Source organism: Dicentrarchus labrax, unplaced genomic scaffold (assembly GCF_905237075.1).
Source record: "Dicentrarchus labrax unplaced genomic scaffold, dlabrax2021, whole genome shotgun sequence".
NCBI lineage: Eukaryota > Metazoa > Chordata > Actinopteri > Moronidae > Dicentrarchus > Dicentrarchus labrax.
Window position 1 is genome coordinate 26496305 of NW_026136721.1, and position 18455 is coordinate 26514759.

An 18455-nucleotide genomic window follows, 5' to 3' on the forward strand; every position below is an offset into this window, starting at 1 on the left:
CCCTCATATCAATCTTCACATCTCATTAGCAAAATAAAGTATTGAATTAGACAATTGGTTTCTGTATGGCAAGCTGCAGAGTGACGTCACCTGTGTGTGTGTGTGTGTGTGTGTGTGTGTGTGTGTGTGTGTGTGTGTGTGTGTGTGTGTGTGTGTGTGTGTGTGTGTGTGTGTGTGTGTGTGTGTGTGTGTGTGTGTGTGTGTGTGTGTGTGGGTGGGGGGGGTGATAGCCAGTCCCGCCCAGGATAGAACTACCAACCAATCACAAGGCAGACGAAGGGTCCATTGGCTCATCAGCATGCAGGCAGTGAGCAGTTGGCCAGTCCCAGTGAAACCACCCTGCCATTCACTATTACCACCATATTTTCCCAAAATGGCATGAAGGAGAGGGAGAAAAAAGCCAACTTCTTATTTATATTAGAGAAGGGAAAAAGTTTTTTAATCAGACTGGGGATGATGGGGGTGAGCAAATAAAATTAAAGGTTATTAAAGCATCCGTACTCTGATCAAAGTTGCGCCCATAAACAGATTCCCCCTGAATCAGAGCAATTAGCCGCAGCGGCATGGAAAAGTTCTCTCTATTTCCTCCTGCTTAATAATGGAAACTAGGATACCATAGGGGAGGAAGCACTGAGGCCTGAAGTAGATAGCTCTCTCATGGCTCCATGTTCAACAGCTTTTAGGCCCACTGTAAACAAATTAAAATGTATAAAGCTTTACCGTGACTTAATAAAGCTTCATACACCTTTCATATGGAATGCAGTTGATACACTACATACCTAAAAATCTCACAGAGAGAATTAAAACAGAGTTGTGGGTAAAATATATACTTTTACAGTTCCAGTCGGTGATAGGATTGCTGTGTGTTTGCAATAGAATTAGTAAAAGTGTATCAATCTCTGTGACGATACAGTGAGATTATCCGTTAAGTAGCTTTGCACTCTGGGAAACTAGCCCAAGCCCACAGATAGCACACATATACACTCACACACACATACACTACGAATAAGTTCAAGGGCTCCAAATTGCTCACAGGGGCATTAGCAGTATTAAATGAAAACATTTGCCGTTCCTCAGTAGCCTCCAACTCCCAGGCACCAGGGTTTAACTGGTATTAGCGTAGCGTGGCTGTGTCTACATAGCCAATAATGACCACTGGAAAAGGAGCCCTCTGCAATAGCAGTGACCCTCGCAATCCATTTCCACACCTCTACCTCATTGATTGGGTAAAAATGAGAAACTGTAGTATGTGTGTCGATGTGTGTGTGTGACAAAAATGGTATTCTCTTCTCATCCGCTACTTTTGCAATCTGTGGACTCACTAAAAGCCATTTTAGTTTGCAAATGAAAGGCTAATTGGAATTGAATATGTGGTGCTGCGACTGATTGATGAGTTGGGTGTGTGCAGGGATGCAGTTGGGGGCAGTATGGACAGTGTGTCCGTGTGTGTGTCCGTGTGTCCGTGTGTGTGTGTGTGTGTGTGTGTGTGTGTGTGTGTGTGTGTGTGTGTGTGTGTGTGTGTGTGTGTGTGTGTGTGTGTGTGTGTGTGTGTGTGTGTGTGTGTGTGTGTGTGTGTGTGTGTGTGTGTGTGTCTGTGTGTGTCTGTGTGTGTCTGTGTGTCTGTGTGTCTGTGTGTGTTGAAGGGGAAGTTCAATGGAAGGGGCAGCCACTGAGCGCAAAGTGCCATTAAGTATTCATAAGTGAGGTGTAGACATTTGAATGACCTCGTTTGCGAGTGCGTTTTTGCCATTATTTACATTTGCATGGCACACAGGGAATGGTCCACCGCCCTGCCACACGGGCAGTGCCCTGGGCTTTAACAAACATGCGTACGTGTGTACATGATTTGCCACTGAAATGTCAAAGTCAAGGCTGCTCATTTGAATACTGCTAAAGATGGCTGAATAACAAAAACAGAGCGAGACTAAGGGGCCTTGTTACCCCACGTGAATTGCCCAGAGGCAGCAAGGTACAGTACCAAACATTTTCCCTTGTTAGTGTGTTTGCTTTCAATGTGCATGTGTGTGTATGTGTGCTAAGGGTATCTGTTCCATTTGCCTTTACTTGCCTCTACATTTGTACTTTTCTCTTCTTATATATTGTCTGTGTGTGTGTGTGTGTGTGTGTGTGTGTGTGTGTATGTGTGTGTGTGTGTGTGTGTGTGTATGTGTGTGTGTGTGCGTGTGTGCAGGCCAGGTGGAAAGAAGCAGCGTGCAGAACCATGGCAGCTAAGACAAGAGAACAGTGATGCAGTGTGGAATGAGCTGGCCTACTTGAAAAACTCCAACAGGAAACTCTCCATTGAAAAGTAAGTCACTCGCTGTCAGAGTCGCCCAGTTGAAACACAGATAATAACCAGCACTGGACATGTGAGTGTGCATACACACATTCGCTTAAAACCGCACGTGTACACACATACCGACACTCTCCCACTGTCCCTTCTTGTTTGTGGGTGTTAAAATTTGAGTGTGCCCTTCCCAACTTCACAGCATCCACCTAGCCCTCCACATCATTATCAGCCAGCAGGGGCCAAAGCAAGATCATTAGACTCTGCTCATTTGTAAAATTGGCTGCCCAAAAATTCACACATAAAAGTGCAGGAAGTAAAATCACATTATCAGAATCCCTGGCTGTGTCTTTGTGAAATAATTGCATTTTTAATCTAACATTTATGCCAAACAGTTGTCCTGTTGCTAGTGTTATTAAGTGAGTGTCAATAAGATACTTTGCAGTCTGTAAGCTGGAGTTTGGTGACTTTTTTAATCACAGTGTGAGTTTTCTCGAAAGGCTACTACATTTAATTTCTTTCTTTGATGCTTAGTTTCTCTCTTTCTTTCTGTCTCTTTCTCTTTTACTCTGTCTCTGGGAGTAGTATAGCCATTGTCTTGTTTGATCTAGAGAAGCCCCTGTAACTGTACCACTAACACTGACCCACTATGATGCTACACAAAGCTTGGCCTAAAGCCACAGTCTTCCTCTCTCCTACCTACCCTAGCCTTCACCTCTCTTCACCTCTTCCCTCCTCCATGCTATGCCTCTGTACCCTCCTCTTCCCCTCTTCCTACTTGTCTTCCCACTTGTCTCCCTCCGGCCCTCTGCGATACTGCAGTAGTCTGAGGCCAGAATTCTGGTACTTGCCCCCCCCACCCCCTCTACTGCTTTCCCCTCTGCTCACCCCCCTGCCCTGTCCTCCTAATCCCAGCTGAGCTCATTATGATATAGCCCGGCTGCCTCTCTCCAAGCCTGAGCTGTCCGAGCTAATTACAGGCTAGCAGCCCTAGTGCCGCCAATGCTGCCTGTTAAGGGATGTCCATCCGCCTGCCTGCCTGCCCGGCCACGACTAGAGCTGAGAAGAGCGGCGCACTGGATGGTCTGGGGGTGGGGTGTGGGGGGGGGGGGTGAGCAGGCTACAGTGAACAAGCAGGGTCCTTGGAACTGACCTGTGAGGGAAACCACGAGGGATGCAGAACGGCTGGCCTCTTTCCTAGCTGTGTAACTGGCCTGTCCTCCGGGGTTAGTGTTGATCCCCTTCATGTGCCCCTGACCAGCTCCACCTCATCTCCTCCTTTCCCGCCCCCAGGGCCCCTTCTTACCCGGATGGCTGGTGCAAAGTAAACTTGGCTGGGATCTTTAAACTTGTGCTTTAGAAAAACTCTCCGTTCCAGGGCACACATCTGTACACACGCATAGCTCAGTGTGTTAAACTAAGCGAAAGCACACTGCTCATCTCTATTCCACTCCTCGCTTTCTTCTATACCTGTAGCATGAGTGAACAGATAGGATTGTTGGGACTATGGACGAAGCCAGCTTAACCAAACAACCTTACTTCCCTGCAATGAAAATTTCTGTTGAGAAGCATCAGAGAAGGAAAGTGTGTGCTTCATACTGCTACAACAACAAGAGTTTATGGAAGCATTACTGCCTGGAAGCTCATGGGGCAAGCAGTTGCAGCTTGTTGTTCCGTTGACCGTATTATAATGATTGTGCTTGTGAAGGTTATGCTAGATAAGTGTTAGAAATTATCCACTAATGGCTAATTAACTCCTGGCAGCTAAAGAATTTAGGGCCAAATAAAGGCCCCTTGTAAAGCTTTAAATGCCTAGTGGCAGGCTTTAGATGAGTCTGTTTAAACTCTCCATTTGTCTCTCATTTGCTCTTCCTTATTGTCATGATATTGTGGACAGATGCTCCCTATCACCTACTCCAAAAACAGCACTTGTAAAACACTGTCTTGAGGCCCAAATGACCATCCCAGAATGAATATTGCTGGGATAACTCCTGCACAGTGGGTCCCAACAGTGTTAAGAGAAGGTTATGAAGCCCAGGCCCCCCTCTAATCTCTGCACTTGAATTAGAGGTTGAAAGAAGAAGAAGGTGAAACAGGTCTCTTTTCTCTGCTCTTTTAGCTGATTTACTGGGCACCCAGTGAGCAACAAATTGCTTATTCTTTAGCAACTTTTTTATCTCTCTCCAGACGTATATGTATTCCACATGGGGCTACTAGGCTTTGTGTAGCATTGCTTGGCTGTGAAAACTCATGTCATGATGGTCCCAACAGTTCTTGCCCTGACGTTGTGTCCTAAAGCAGTTTGGAACCAGTGAGTGTAGTTATTTTTAGATTCTATGTGCCTAAGGACTAGTGGTTCCATTCTGTCACTGTAGAGCTGTTGTTTCACAGTGTTCTCACAATGACACTTGAAGTTGAGTTTAGAAACTCACTTAATGGAAAGATCATGTGACGGTGTCATGTACCTTTGTGCAACTACAGTAAAGACAATTTTCCAGGAGCAGCTTAAGAAAGACAGGAAAGTGGGGAGAGAGAAAGAGGGGATGAAATGCAGAAAAAGGCCGAAAGTTGGAATCTAAAATTCGCTCCTGTTTTGTAAGGGTGTGACGATTCTCCAAATCCTCGATTCGATTCGATTTTCGATCTTTTTTTAATATTACTATTAATGCATTCCTTATGTTATTTACTTTTCTGGCCTTTTCCTATTCTGTTTCGGGGGGCTTTTATTTTGAAACCGTTCCAACTGCGAGGTTGTAAACAGAACAAACATTAAACAGAGACGTGAACATAGTGAAATGATGATTTGATTGTTTCAGCACACTCCGAAGAGACCCAATGTTTGTGTTCATGGAATATGTACTTATCAATGTGCATTTTAAGCCTTAAAGTAATTTTGGACTGTAACTAGATCATCTTTTCACTTGCTAAGTTGAGTAGGCTAAGTTAGTGTTAATTGACATGAATGAATGACAAAATACTTCCACACTGGTGATTTCAGAGTAGCAAGAGGGGCTTCGATTTCGGTCGGTTGATGTGTATTTTTTAACTGGCTGCAGCCTAAAATTAGAGGAGTGTTGACGCCGCAGTTCAGCACGTGTGTGTTTTTGCGCCTTGGCATACATGCTGGACGTGACATTGGGGGTGTGGCTGCATTGTTGATTCTACCTTTGAGTTCGAAGTTCGAGATTGAGTTGTAATTTCGATCGAAATCGTGACACCCCTACTGTTTTGACATTTAGTCATGAAATTTGGTCTGAAAAAAACCCTCATCTTTCTGGAGAAGTTTAACTTCTTTCCAGTCTCGTTTCTGTCACTTAAAAAGCTGTTGACAGAAACAATTTACTGTATCCACAGTAAACTCAAAAATTCACATGGATTAGAAATGGAATTTGTCTATAGCACTTCATGTATTGATGCTAGCAATATTATGATTTCAGCTTTCTTTGATGGTATGGGATTTCCCTTTTACTTTCGATATTTAGTAAGCAAACAATCCTACAACAAAAATAGCCTCTCCTTTTTGTAATAATGTGATTATGCTCTGACAAAATTTGATATGAAGACCCATCTCTAAACATTTAACCAATTTAGAATAACTCTCAGATACATGCTAGCGTGTTTTTAAGCCAAAAGGCAGAGACAAATAAACTAGCTGACACAAAGGCTGGTTTTTGGATTGAGATTTCCTTCTGATTGTAGTAGATGGCTGGCAAGCAACTACGGACAGGGTGGGCTAAAAAATTCACAGTGGGATCATATTACCTGCCTCATTATGCATCTGTCTGCAGCACTCCATGTCTGTGCTTGTTAATTGTTGTTAAAGGTCTGTTGGTAAAAAGAGGCAGGGATTATTTAGGCCCCATAAACAGAATAAACACATGCAGTGCGCCCTCAGACTTAAGATGCTATACTCAGACGACATCAAAGCATAAATTAGCTAGCGATTACTGGGGAAAAAGCCTTTGAGATCATTTGCAGTGCAGCAGCAGTGAAAGCTCCTCTGTAGAGAGTGACCATTATGGACGTGAACCTCCCCAGTAAGCGACGTTGACTCTAATTAAGTTTAATAAAGTTTACCCTGATGTTCCTCATATTGCTCTATTTCTTTTCGTTTCATCTTGATTTGCTTAAAGGTATTAGAAGTAATGAGAGTCTTTTGCCCCCGGACCAGGGCTTAGTTGGAGGAGGGACACATTTGCTCACACACACACACACACACACACACACACACACACACACACACAAACAGAATGTTTTATACATGTTTTCTATATCAGACAACTAAGGTTTTCCTTCATTAATTATTTGGTAAATTAATTATTGTGAAAAAAAAACAAACTTGGTTCACACTTAGTTATTAATTATGATGCCAGCTTCAGTGCACCATCAAGTCTTAGCTACAGTAATCTCATAACAAGATAAAATTAGAGCATAAAGAACGCAGTTATTTCAAAGAACCTCAAAAATACAGTTCACGCATTCAGTAGAGAATGTAGTGTGCCTATTTCCTCTCATATTTAAATAATCATTGACTGCAGAAGTGTTATTTACTTATACAAATGTCTTTTTTTCCCTCATGTATAATAAATACAACATTACGATATTGTTTTATTTCATATTAGGATACCTAGAGGCATCAACAAGCCTCTTTAACAGGGACTATTGTGGACATCCTAGGTTGTTTCCACTAGTGGTTATTACATGAATCCCCATTTACCTCTTATATCAGTGGCCTGTGGCTGGAGAACTCTTAAAGACTCACTGTTGCTGCTGCCGCTGCATTGCCCGCAGCTAAAATACAGCACTGAGCCATGTAAACTCAACCAGTCACCATTTCTGCTGACAGCAGTGGCTTATCCACCCAAACTCCCTCCATGAATGAGCAGCCCTCTAGCCTGAGTTTAACCAAGGGGGAACCCCCACCCCCACACCCCCAAAAACAAGATTCTTTCCCCAGCGATAAAAATGCCAGAGGTGTTTTCGCTTTCTCACCCTATTCCCTGCTCTTACTGTGTATTTTTATGTGCCGAACAAGAAACCAAGAGGAGGCTGGCATGTGAAAGCACAATGGCTGCAGATGATGTTGTGTTGTACACCCTTGTGGATGGAGGCTGGCAGTTTGTGCTCTAAGCTGTGTTAGGTGCAACACAGGTAGAGACAAGATCAAATGACATGCAGTAGATAGCTCAGGGCTGAAGTTCTAGCGCTGCACGAGAGAGAAAATGTTTTCAAAAACGGGGCCAAAAGAGCGGCATGAGACACAGACTTACATTGCAGACCACATCATTACCAAACATAACACCTGTGTTTTGCTTTTAGTTTGGTTTGTAAGAAACTTCTTTTGCTTTTATGCCTGCTGAGTGTTATTCTACCTTAGGTGTAGTGGGTAAGTTGAGAGGGAATTGAAAATTGTCCAGCTAGCTTCATTTGATTTATTATCCAGATTTTTTTTTTAAAGACTTGAAAAACTCTATAGGAGGTATGGCTGTAGAGAACCTTTTTCCACTGTGATAGCTTGGATATGACAGGAAAACATGACAGGTTTCATTTTAGATAAATTGCAGGTAACTGGATGTAGTCTGACATCTGGAGATTGTTTCAGGTGTTGGCGGCTATAATGTGAAGCAGATGTAAAGCATAGCTCCTTGAGATAGGGATTAGCTCAGTGCTACTGCAACCTTACGGTGTTGCCTAAACATCATTTCAAATTTTCAAAGAGACTCTTTTCCCACAATCAAGACACCAATAGGCTAAAAATAGTCAGTGTCTGTTAATCAAATGATTTACTCTCACAAGGAAACAAAGTGTGAGGAGTGAGACTGTAAGTGGAGATTGAAGCACAAAAAAAGAAGACTATTTTGTACAGTCGTGAATGAAATCATAGTTTTAAAATATGCATATTTGCATAACTCTCAAAAAGAAAGGTCTACACAGACATAGTTTCATTAAACTAAATGAGAATTTTCTGTCACTGACCAAGATTAGCGCATTGACAGATACTGTCATTTCATATGTGTTGTTTTGATGCAAAACAAAAGTCTGTAACTGCACAAACTGACTCACAAACTATACTGTAATTGTATTAATTTATATTTACAAATATTAAGTATAAGTCACCAAATTTGTATTACTGCTCTTGTGACATCCCTAGATCTGTTAATCCCCATTCTGGAGCAGACTGCTGCACACACTGCGACAATTATGTGTTACCGAATAGGTATGCAAGAGTCTTCCATCTCTACAATGTTATGATGTAAAACTGGCCAATGAACTCCATCTGCAACCTAATCCCTTCTCCATCCAAGAAAGTATGCTTATCCTTCAACAAAATTGAATGTTTTGCATATGAACTTTGGTTTAGCGTCAATACCATCAGCATCCGAAAAGGCATAAAAGAGAAACATGAGATGGAACAGGCTCCTTCACATACTGCATATTTCAGCTCATTTGTCCCATTAACAGCCTGGACACATAAGGCAGTGCCGGTGCCTCATCGACTTGAGTTCATTTATGGAGGAAAATCTATAGAGGAGCGACACATATCCATCTGCTTCCTCACCCTCCCTCAGGGAGAGTCATTTGTGTACTTATTTAAGCTCGGCCAGCCATTAGACCAGGCCTCTACTGGAATGTGTGGGCTAAAAAGCTAATTACTTTCTTTCCCTGTGCTATGGCGATAACTTTTCCCAAGTCATTTTTCTTGGCATGTGTATGGAAAAATCTCCTGGTTGATCTAGAAAAATTAGATTAGTCGAAACAGGCGTCTAGTTTGAGTTAATTGCCATTATGCTCATTATAGTTCACCATAGCCACAAATGCCCTGTTACTCTTCAAACATTTCAGAGTGTATCACACATACTGCACTCGTTGCATGCCTTAAGAAGTCAGTCAGAAGGAAGACCTACTGTTGTAATGAGGTTAACTGAGGGAAGAATGCCACTACGGTAGCAGGAGCTTGTTTCTAGTATTTCTCTCTGACTCTGTGGAGCAGAGGGGAGGGAAATTAGGTGTGTGTTTCAGGTGTGGTTGTCTCAGTGGGCTTGTGCGTATCCTCAGTAGACTTCAGTTGGGGTCCTAATAATAACTTGAAAGTGCAAAGTCTCGAGCATGGCTCCACATAATTAGCCTTTAGCAGGAATCAAGCTAATTGCAGCGAGGTAATTGTGCACACTTTCCACTCTGTTTGTCTGTTACACACACACTTTCATACACACCTACACACACACACACACACACACACACACACTGTACTTTCCTACCTTGGTGTTTCATGTTGCTTGTCACTTTGATTTCCAGATGAATTAAAAAGCATTTTAATTAGTTGATTTCTTCACCATGTCATCTTTTCTGTTGGGAAGAGAAAGCCAGTGCAAGATTCAAGTTAAAATGTGTAAAAAAAGTTTCTACAATAATTGAGTCCACAGTGGAATCCAGAGAGATATTTGTGGAGATTTTAAAAAGATACTCATTATACTGTACAATGCTTGTGTTGGTAGTGGTTTCATATTTCTCTTTGTTATTCCATTAATGTTTGAAGAAGTATGGATTTGACGTAAGAGCTGTGTGAAGAAAAGGTTATCATGTGTGATTGCAGAGCTGGCCTGGAGGAGGAGCTGGACATGCTGCGAGTCCAGGCTGCTATGGACCGGGCCACAGTGAAGGAGCTCCACCTGTGTCTTGCTAATGAACACCAAGGTGAACCCTTTTTTTTCCTTTTTATTGGGGAGGTTTTATGGGAACTCAAAAATGACCAGGTGAAAAAGACTCTTTTAAAAATCACCTTTTGTCTTCAGTCTTTTTTTTTTTTTTTTCATTTCTTTTTTCCTTTGGTATTTTGCTTAAATTGAATTATTGCATTAATTTTACTGTATAGCTCTCTGCAATGTTACCTAAGGATGTGGCCACAGATACAAAGTAAAAATCACTGGAAGTATCACCGGGTAATAGAAAAGTGCATGTTTAACATGACAGCACCTTTAAGCTATCCTATTACCTCTGGGCCATGTGCATTAGTGAGCAGAATTAATAAGACAACTCCCAGTGGAATTAATAAGACAACTCAATTAAGACTTGATCAACTCCTTGCAAATTGATTGGGAGATCAAGTAGTGTTCATCTTGTCTGCATATATCATTCCCAGTGTTAAAACATCGCTTTTAATCCAATCTGCAACCTTTTGTCAGACACTGACCACCGCAACCGCTGGTCTTAATTAACCAGTTCAATAACAAATCTGTCCTAGATCACTTTAATTTTCTTCACAACCAATGATGGTGTCTGTTGGAGATGCAAGTACTTGATTTAAAGGATGGCACTAATTAAAATAGTAGGTCCTCTCCTGTTGACAATCTAGTCAGGAATACTACAAAGTCTCATTTGAAAGGACATACTTAGTTTTACATCTTGTCAGACAATGAAATACTAAATATAAATGCTACACAAGAGCCACAGTATCTTCTTACTTGTCTTTTGTGTTATCATTTACAAACATTTTCCAGTTTTTATCAGGTAAAAATTCAAAGTGAGTTAAATTTCAAATTTAAGGTTAGGGGCAGCACTACATATGTCTGACTTCACAAAATGTTGGGATTTTAATACAAAAGCCTTGAAGCTGAGCAAAAAAACGATCCATGAAATGTTTTGATGGCACTATGTTGTTGCAGGATGATAGTTCATATCATCTAGATGAATGACATAAATGATTGTTATATCACCACAGGTTTATTTTATCATAACAACCAACGTTATTGCAATAACTGTTGTCATACTGAATAGGAACACATCTGCTACATGGGAATACCACAGACATAAATCACTTTCGGTTCTGATCTAAACAGTTTTATTCTCATTGTGCATTTTTTGCCGAAATTTAAAAACAAAACCGACTGAAACGTTGTTTCACAAAGTAAAAGACAAAATGTGATAAAAAGGTGTTTATTGAAGCATGGAGGCACTACCTAGTTTAATTATATGTTAGGTTTATAAAGTTGTTAAAATTAAATAAATTGTATATTGTGGTGATTACCTTGAAAAACATTATCATAAACTGTGTGAGTCAATAAATGCCAATTGTGTTTGTTATTTTGTAATTTAAATAAGGCTGTAACATTTTGTCAATGTCTGGAATATTTACTTCTGGATTAAAACCAATTGGTTTAGAGTCACCAGGAAGAAGATTTAACAATATTGGGGAAAAAATTGTTAATGGCCACAATATTTGCTCCTGAAGAACCTCTGTGACCCGATCAAAGGGATAGAGGGTTGAAGCACTCACACCAGGATCACACTAACGAAAGGCAGCAGATGAAAGGAACAGGGCCTTTGTGCTGCAGCCCATGAGGAGACGTGGGAGGGACGTTAATATATGCTGCAGTGCCAGGACCTCCTCCAACTGTGGGTGACTAGGGAGCCACCACGTCTTCTTATCAAGGTAGTGCTGAGGTGCCAACTCCCAAGCCACCAGCACTGGAGCTGGATAATTGTCTCCCAACCTGGTTATGTATCCAGCGAACCCGGCAGCCCTCCTGTCCTATTTGGTGCTCTGTCTGATTGAATGTGACATGCTGGGAAGACAAAAGAGCAGGCTAATTCAAAGTAACAAACTTCCCTGGGCAAAGTGTCAAATGCAAAGCAAGGGAGCAGCAGCTCCTCACAACATAACCCTCTCTCTTTTTACTCTCTCCTTCTATGGCCTCTTTTTCCAACTCGCTCTCCAAAAGATCAACTGACCTGAAAAGTCAAGGTCCTGAATATTTAATGTTTCCAGCCTCATTGTACAAATTATTTTAGTCGTCCTGTCATGAATGTTTAAGAGGAGAGAATGAAAGGCAGAAAGTTTTATATTGTTTTGTGTTGCCCTTTTGCATCTAGGTGAGCAGAGAAGATTTTGCTTCTTCTGCAGGTGCATACTGTATGTCAAACAGTGACACTGAGGCTTGTTGGATTGTGTATGCGCACATGAATATGTGTGCATCAAATCCCCAAGCACTTTGACTCCTGCATGCATTCTGTTGTTATCATAAAGCCTAAATCATATGTTTACCAAGGCCACTATTGAAGTTCTCAGAATAAAGCAGCATGTTAGTCTGTGGAGATTAGTTGTCCATTGGGGAAACATAGTGGACTACAAAGCAGTGCAGCCTGGGGCTATGTGTTCACAAGGGATTCAAGCACTTCTCTTCGTTTGTTTAAGATCCCTAGGGAGGTTGCACATAACATGTACCAGTGTGTGCTTTTGAACACTGTTTTCCTATTTCCGTATGGACTACTAAATAAAACACCTTTCTGTTAATCGGTAAGAAAAAAGACTATTTGATAAGATTCTAGAAACAGGAGATGGTTTTTAGTCCCCATGACAGCAACATTAGTGATTCTGCATTCCTTCTGATTTGATTGACAAAAGAAAAAAAGAAAAGAAACTGGACCTTAAGAAGGAAATTAAACCTTAGTAATGCTAATTGATTTAATGTACCCTCTTTATTATCCTTCTATTGATTGAGCGGCCTGAGTTTGACACATCATGTCACAATAACAAGCTTTGTTCCCCTTTGCAGAATTGCTTCACAAAGTGGTGGAGGAGCACCAGGTCAAAAGCAGCACTCCGAAAAAGCTTTTTGTTTCTTCAGAGCGAATGGAACAGTCATTTAAAAAGGTACAGCACTATGCCATCACTAAGTGTTCTTTGTCATTGCCAATAAAAGAAACCCGAAAGAGCCATAACTATGCACAATGCCAATTTGCTTTTGCTCTATGAAGAATCATTCATAAGTGTTCTCAGTCTTTGGAGATTTGGTCATGTAGTAATTTCCAAGTCGAGTGTCAGCTAGGAAGTAGTTTGTTTTTATTACAGGTAAAAATAGTTTTACAAATAACAAAAAAAATAACTGTAGGGCTGGAGTAGAGACTATTTTACTAAGTTATCCCAGAAAACTGTAGATAATATGACATAAATTTTGTATCAGAGCTGTCAGTAGGTTGCACATGTTTGTGCACACATGCTCTCAAAACCCCTGCTTGCATGAGTTCATACATAGCCCCCCTTCTGCCTTCATGGCAGTGAATCATCAAGGGTTGGGATAGCCATCTAATTTAGTTTGAAAGGTACCAGGCTTCACCAGCGGGCAGAGTGAGAACCAAATAAAAGGGGAAAAATGCCTGGAGGCACAAACCCAGCAGGCATCCACTGTTCTCTTAAACAGTCTCCACCAAAGATCTAACAGATAGACTAAGTGCTCGTGGTTGCTGCCTAGTTAGGGGTGATCAGGGTAAGGGGGTGCCAGTCAGTTGTCCATAGTCATGCCAGGCTGTGGAGTGGGGTGCTGCTACCCTCTTTGGTTCAGCCATACACACAGCATATACTCATTGGCACGTACACCCTTGAGAAAATGTCTGAAGAGGAAAACCATTGTCTGCATCTTACCACACACAGGTCCAATCAGGAATTGGCCTTTCTCATATACACTTTTGCTGATAACATATACTGTAGAGAAACAAAGGGTAAACTCAAGATTTGAATGTTGTTACTAGTATTGCAAGAGCTGTGTGTTCAGAAGTTTTTATGATAAAAATGACAGATTTGCAAAGGGAAAAAAAAACTATGTTGTACCACTGAGGCCCCATATATCTAATTCCTTCAGATTGAACAGCTGGAGCGGAGGATGATGTCCCTGGATGAGGAGACAGAGAGGCTGAGGGAAGAGAAAGAGCGGCTACTTGAGGCCAAGGAAGACTTGGCCCACAACTGCAACAGACTCAAATCCTCTCTGGATCATCTGCGTACCCAGGAAGCAGTCCGTGAAGAGGAGGTCCAGGCCCAAGCCCTGGCCCAGGAGGGGCAGCATCGCAGTGAGATCATGGCTCTAGAAGCCCGACTGGCTGCCTCTCAAAAAGAGGCTACCAAGCTTCATCATCAGTTGCTGAGGCTAAGACAGGAGCTAGGGATCCTCAAAGCAGCCAGGGACTTCTATAAGAACCGTGCACCTGGACCAGTGCGGGCAGGCGGGATCGCTAGCAACATTAGCTGCAAGGTCAAATTCAAAACAACTAGACTCAGAGGTCCGCTACGCCAGCGCAGCCACCGAACAGTCAGCCCCAATCAAGCCATCAGCTGGCAAGGCCGCAGCCCTAGTCCCACTAAGGACGAGTGGGAGGACATGAGCGTAGATAGGTAATGATACACACACACACACAGATGCACTTATTCTCACCGCCTGCCTCCTCATTATTTTTAGGTGGTTGGAGTGGAGAGGGTGGGCTGGCTGAATTGTGGGGGGGGGGGCATGCAGCATCGAGGGGACAGCGTGCATATGCAAAGCGTAAGCAAATGGGTGATTGAATTTCATCGTCTGTCTAGTTGGTATTCAGGAGCCAAAAGAAGAATGCAAGCAAGAATGATAGAGAGAAGGAGAGAGGAGGGGGAAACTACTGTCAGATCCTTTGAAATATCCTGGGACGCCTTGCTTGGAGCTTATTGACTGAAATTTGCATGCAAAATTAGCCACCTCTCCACACAAAGTTGAACCGATGCCAGAAAAGCCCAGGGATAAGGGGGCCGCCAAAGCCTTGATACCTTCCAGTGATGCCATTTTCATGCACTAGTCACGCTACCCCGAAATTGACAGTTTGGCAGTTTGATTTAATTTACTGGTCCTTTGCATATTCACTAACCCCCCCTTGACAGCGCTAAGGATCCCCCTGCAAGTACCAAGCCCACCACTACCCCCCCGACTCACCTCCTCCACCCGTACACACACACAGCTATACATGCATGGAAGCTAACCCCACCCTGCGTCTAGTCATGTTGGTTATCTTGTGGCATGTCAATTCACAAATGTGTGTGTGCTAGTCTTATTTCCTCCAGCCTCCCCGAATCCCCCCCCACACACACACACACACACACACACACACACACTCTTCCTTTCCATCTTACCCACCCTCCTCTTTCCTCTCCTCGCCTTAATTTAGTTAGATAAATTTTGAATGACCCTACTCGGCTCAGTACCAGATGTCTACAAGCTGTTTAACACCCTCTAAATTAAGAACCATCGACAGTAATTATTTCATGTATGTTTTATGCAAAAAAGCCACTGAGCCAACATTTATTGAGTGATGGTCGGAATGATTTGATTTCAAACACTCAGAGCTATCGCTGATATTTATTTCCCTTCACTTTCTCTCCCTGTACGCCTCTCTCTATCCGCTCTTCTGCTCAGTCCTTCTAACTCGCCATCTCTTCACCAACTAATTCATCAGGCTGTAATCCACCCCATCTCTATCCACATGAGGCCGTTTAACAGGGACTGGGTGCAGCTATGCCCTGCTTTCCTAATGCCTCTCCATGTGGCTAATAAGCAGCAGTCTAATATACGCTTTACCTGAGAGGAGGATCTAAGTGGATTTGTGAAAAAGGGGTCTAAACTGAGATGTTGTCTTATTTAAGCACCTGTCAACTGATTTGTTACTGTAAAGCCTTCTGCGTCTCTTATCTCACAGTGGTCTTCTTCAGCAATATCTCTGGTAGGTGCTCCTGGAAATACAGTATTTCTGCTTAAGGAGGTTTGGCCTAAATAGTGCCAAATAAAGATGTCAGACTCGTTAAGGCTACTGACATGTCTTTGTTTTTTCCCTCCTTTTTATCGCTGCCTCTGGCTCCATCTCTCAAGTTTTGAGCTGCTGGAGGCATCTGACCATTTTGAGCAGATCAGCAGTTTTGTAAGAGAGCAGAACAGAATGGGAGCAGGGGGCATGGAGAATATTGCCCTGAATCGTATTGAGTTCTAAGTTAGCAGTATGTATGATTGTGTTTACATATTTCATATGCTCTTAATCACTTTTGGAATACACTACGTTACAGTGGAGCGACAGATTATTGACAAGGAAAGGATTCGAAAGGAAGAACCAACACAAAATGTATTGGTAAGTTGGTTGTTGGGCCACAACTAGCCACCAGAACAGGTTCAGCGTGCCTTCTTATAGATTCTCCATTCTTTAAAAAAAATATCCCCTCATCACACCCATTGTTGTTCAACTGGGTCTAGATCTGGTGACTGTGAAGACCATAGCATATGACTGAATTCATTTTCATACTCGTCACACTATTCAATGACCCATTTGTCCCCATGTATCTATGTACAATATGGGAACACTGCACACAAATGTTGATCCCCCTGAAGTGACCGCCATAACAACCGCTGTAGACAGGTGGGGTATCATGCAGACTAGTATTTGTTCATTTGAATCTGCATGTGATGCATACTTAGTAGAAGAGTATATTAAAATTAATTGTATTCTCAGGATTGTATTCGTAAGGCGAAATTTAAGTCAGACCTGTTTAGCTGTCTCACCAGCATGACAACGGGTAGCATCAAATGCATGTAAAACTGGCCTTAGTGGTGGTGATTAGTGATCCTCAGCAAGTCCCAGTGCCCCTTCCAGACCGGGTTTAACCCTAACTAGCCCCCAGCCCTGTCATGTTCCAGTTAGATCCTCTCTCTGTGGTCTTTACCTCTGCTGCTTCTCCCAGGCCCCACCTTAATAAACCCGCCAGCGTAAATGTCACTGGCTTCCACCTTCACGTCAAAGGTCACTGTCAATAAACCTGTGTGTGTGTGTGTGTGTGTGTGTGTGTGTGTGTGTGTGTGTGTGTGTGTGTGTGTGTGTGTGTGTGTGTGTGTGTGTGTGTGTGTGTGTGTGTGTGTGTGTGTGTGTGTGTGTGTGTGTGTGTCAGGAAGCCCTTACCGTTTGTCCATCAGATGCAACTTTGCTTGGCTCCGCTCAGCCGTGCCTCTCACACACGTCTGTCACACACAGAGGGCTAATGAAGGCCACAGCCGCTCTCATACATGTTGATGCATTCACCATCAGCACCAGACACTGCAGCTTTTCACTTAATTTACACCCACATTTACACTTCCAGCTCAGAAATTGGATGGGACATTGATTTTCTGTTGGAAGGAAGGGGGGCCGAAATGCACATATTTTTTCTTGATGTCAACTAAATCAACCATAAAAGGTAAATTGGATTTTTCTCCAATGGTGGTACTTTCAGAACCAGGGTTGCAAGTTCAACTTCTGGCCTGTAATAACCCTCCTCACTTTTCTCTACAGTGACAGTGGTGAAGAGTACTTGGACAGTCTCAACAGCGTGCCCTCAGGGACAACGCCTTACAGACAACACGCTAACAAAAAGGTTGGTCTGCACTCATCCTATAATTATTTTTGGATTAAAAAAGGAATGCATTACTGCAGTCAGATGTTAATGTTGCATATGCCCTTGCAGACTACAGTACTTCTGTAAGAGAAACATTTTAGTTAGATTCATGTGAAAAGCTTTTGAATAATTTGAGAGTGTGCATACAGGGTTTGCTTGAGTTGTTTCAGTTTTAATTGTATCGTTTTTCTGGTGGTAAAAGATCATCATAAACAATTTCTGAATCCCTAAAATACTGATTACAAACTTAGTTATTGGAGCATAGGATGTATCAGTACAGAATAAAATTTTTATAAATACATGTTAAATGTATTTATTGTTTTATGTGTTATACTCAGCATATTCAGAATAAATTGTTTCTTAAGTATTAACAAAGAATCTGTCTAGGTACCTTACTAAACAATATTTAGCAGAATTAAATATTTAATTCAAATTAAAGGTAATTCAGTGTCAAATCAGGTAGAGGTTTTTGTTTACAGTTGAGATTTTCCTCAAACTTTATGTAAATGCTATTTGACACCAAAAAATAAATTCTAAAATGTTTTAGATCATGAGTTTTAATAACTGCATAGTTTTTTTTTTTATGTCTGATCGGAAGCCATTGTTAGATTGTTAGGGTTCAATATGTTCAGAATTATAACTCATAGAGACATGAAATCTGATAGGGGCACAGACAAAATGATGTATAATAGATCCAGATGTTTAAAAGACAAATAGATTTTTTATTACTGGCCCTTAAAAATGGAAAAAGGTGCAAAATGGGTGGTTTTGGTGCCTCAGGCAGTCCCCCAAAGTAATACATATGGACATTTCCATATTTCCTCCTAAATATACAGTGTTTAATTGATGTTGTGCCAAATTTCAAGGCCTTTACATCATAATCTTAGATATGGCAAGTAGGTTATATTTTGTTGGCATTTTTGCCACAATAGTGATGGACTATGAAAATTGGTGTGAAAA

General features: G+C 41.9%; 1 protein-coding gene across 4 annotated transcripts in view; it reads left to right on the top strand.

Moving 5' to 3' along the window:
• The window catches only part of cntln (centlein, centrosomal protein), an 84601-nt gene that overhangs the window by 32907 nt on the left and 33239 nt on the right, over positions 1–18455 (top strand). For all 4 annotated transcript variants that reach the window (XR_007881783.1, XM_051386498.1, XM_051386497.1 and 1 more), the window contains exons 13-17: positions 2192–2308; positions 9882–9982; positions 12841–12938; positions 13924–14453; positions 17393–17474. Coding sequence is in view for 3 of the 4 variants with exons in the window: in XM_051386498.1 (XP_051242458.1) it covers positions 2192–2308; positions 9882–9982; positions 12841–12938; positions 13924–14453; positions 17393–17474 (928 nt within the window). In the remaining variant the exon portion in view is untranslated. The remainder of the gene's footprint in view (positions 1–2191; positions 2309–9881; positions 9983–12840; positions 12939–13923; positions 14454–17392; positions 17475–18455) is intronic.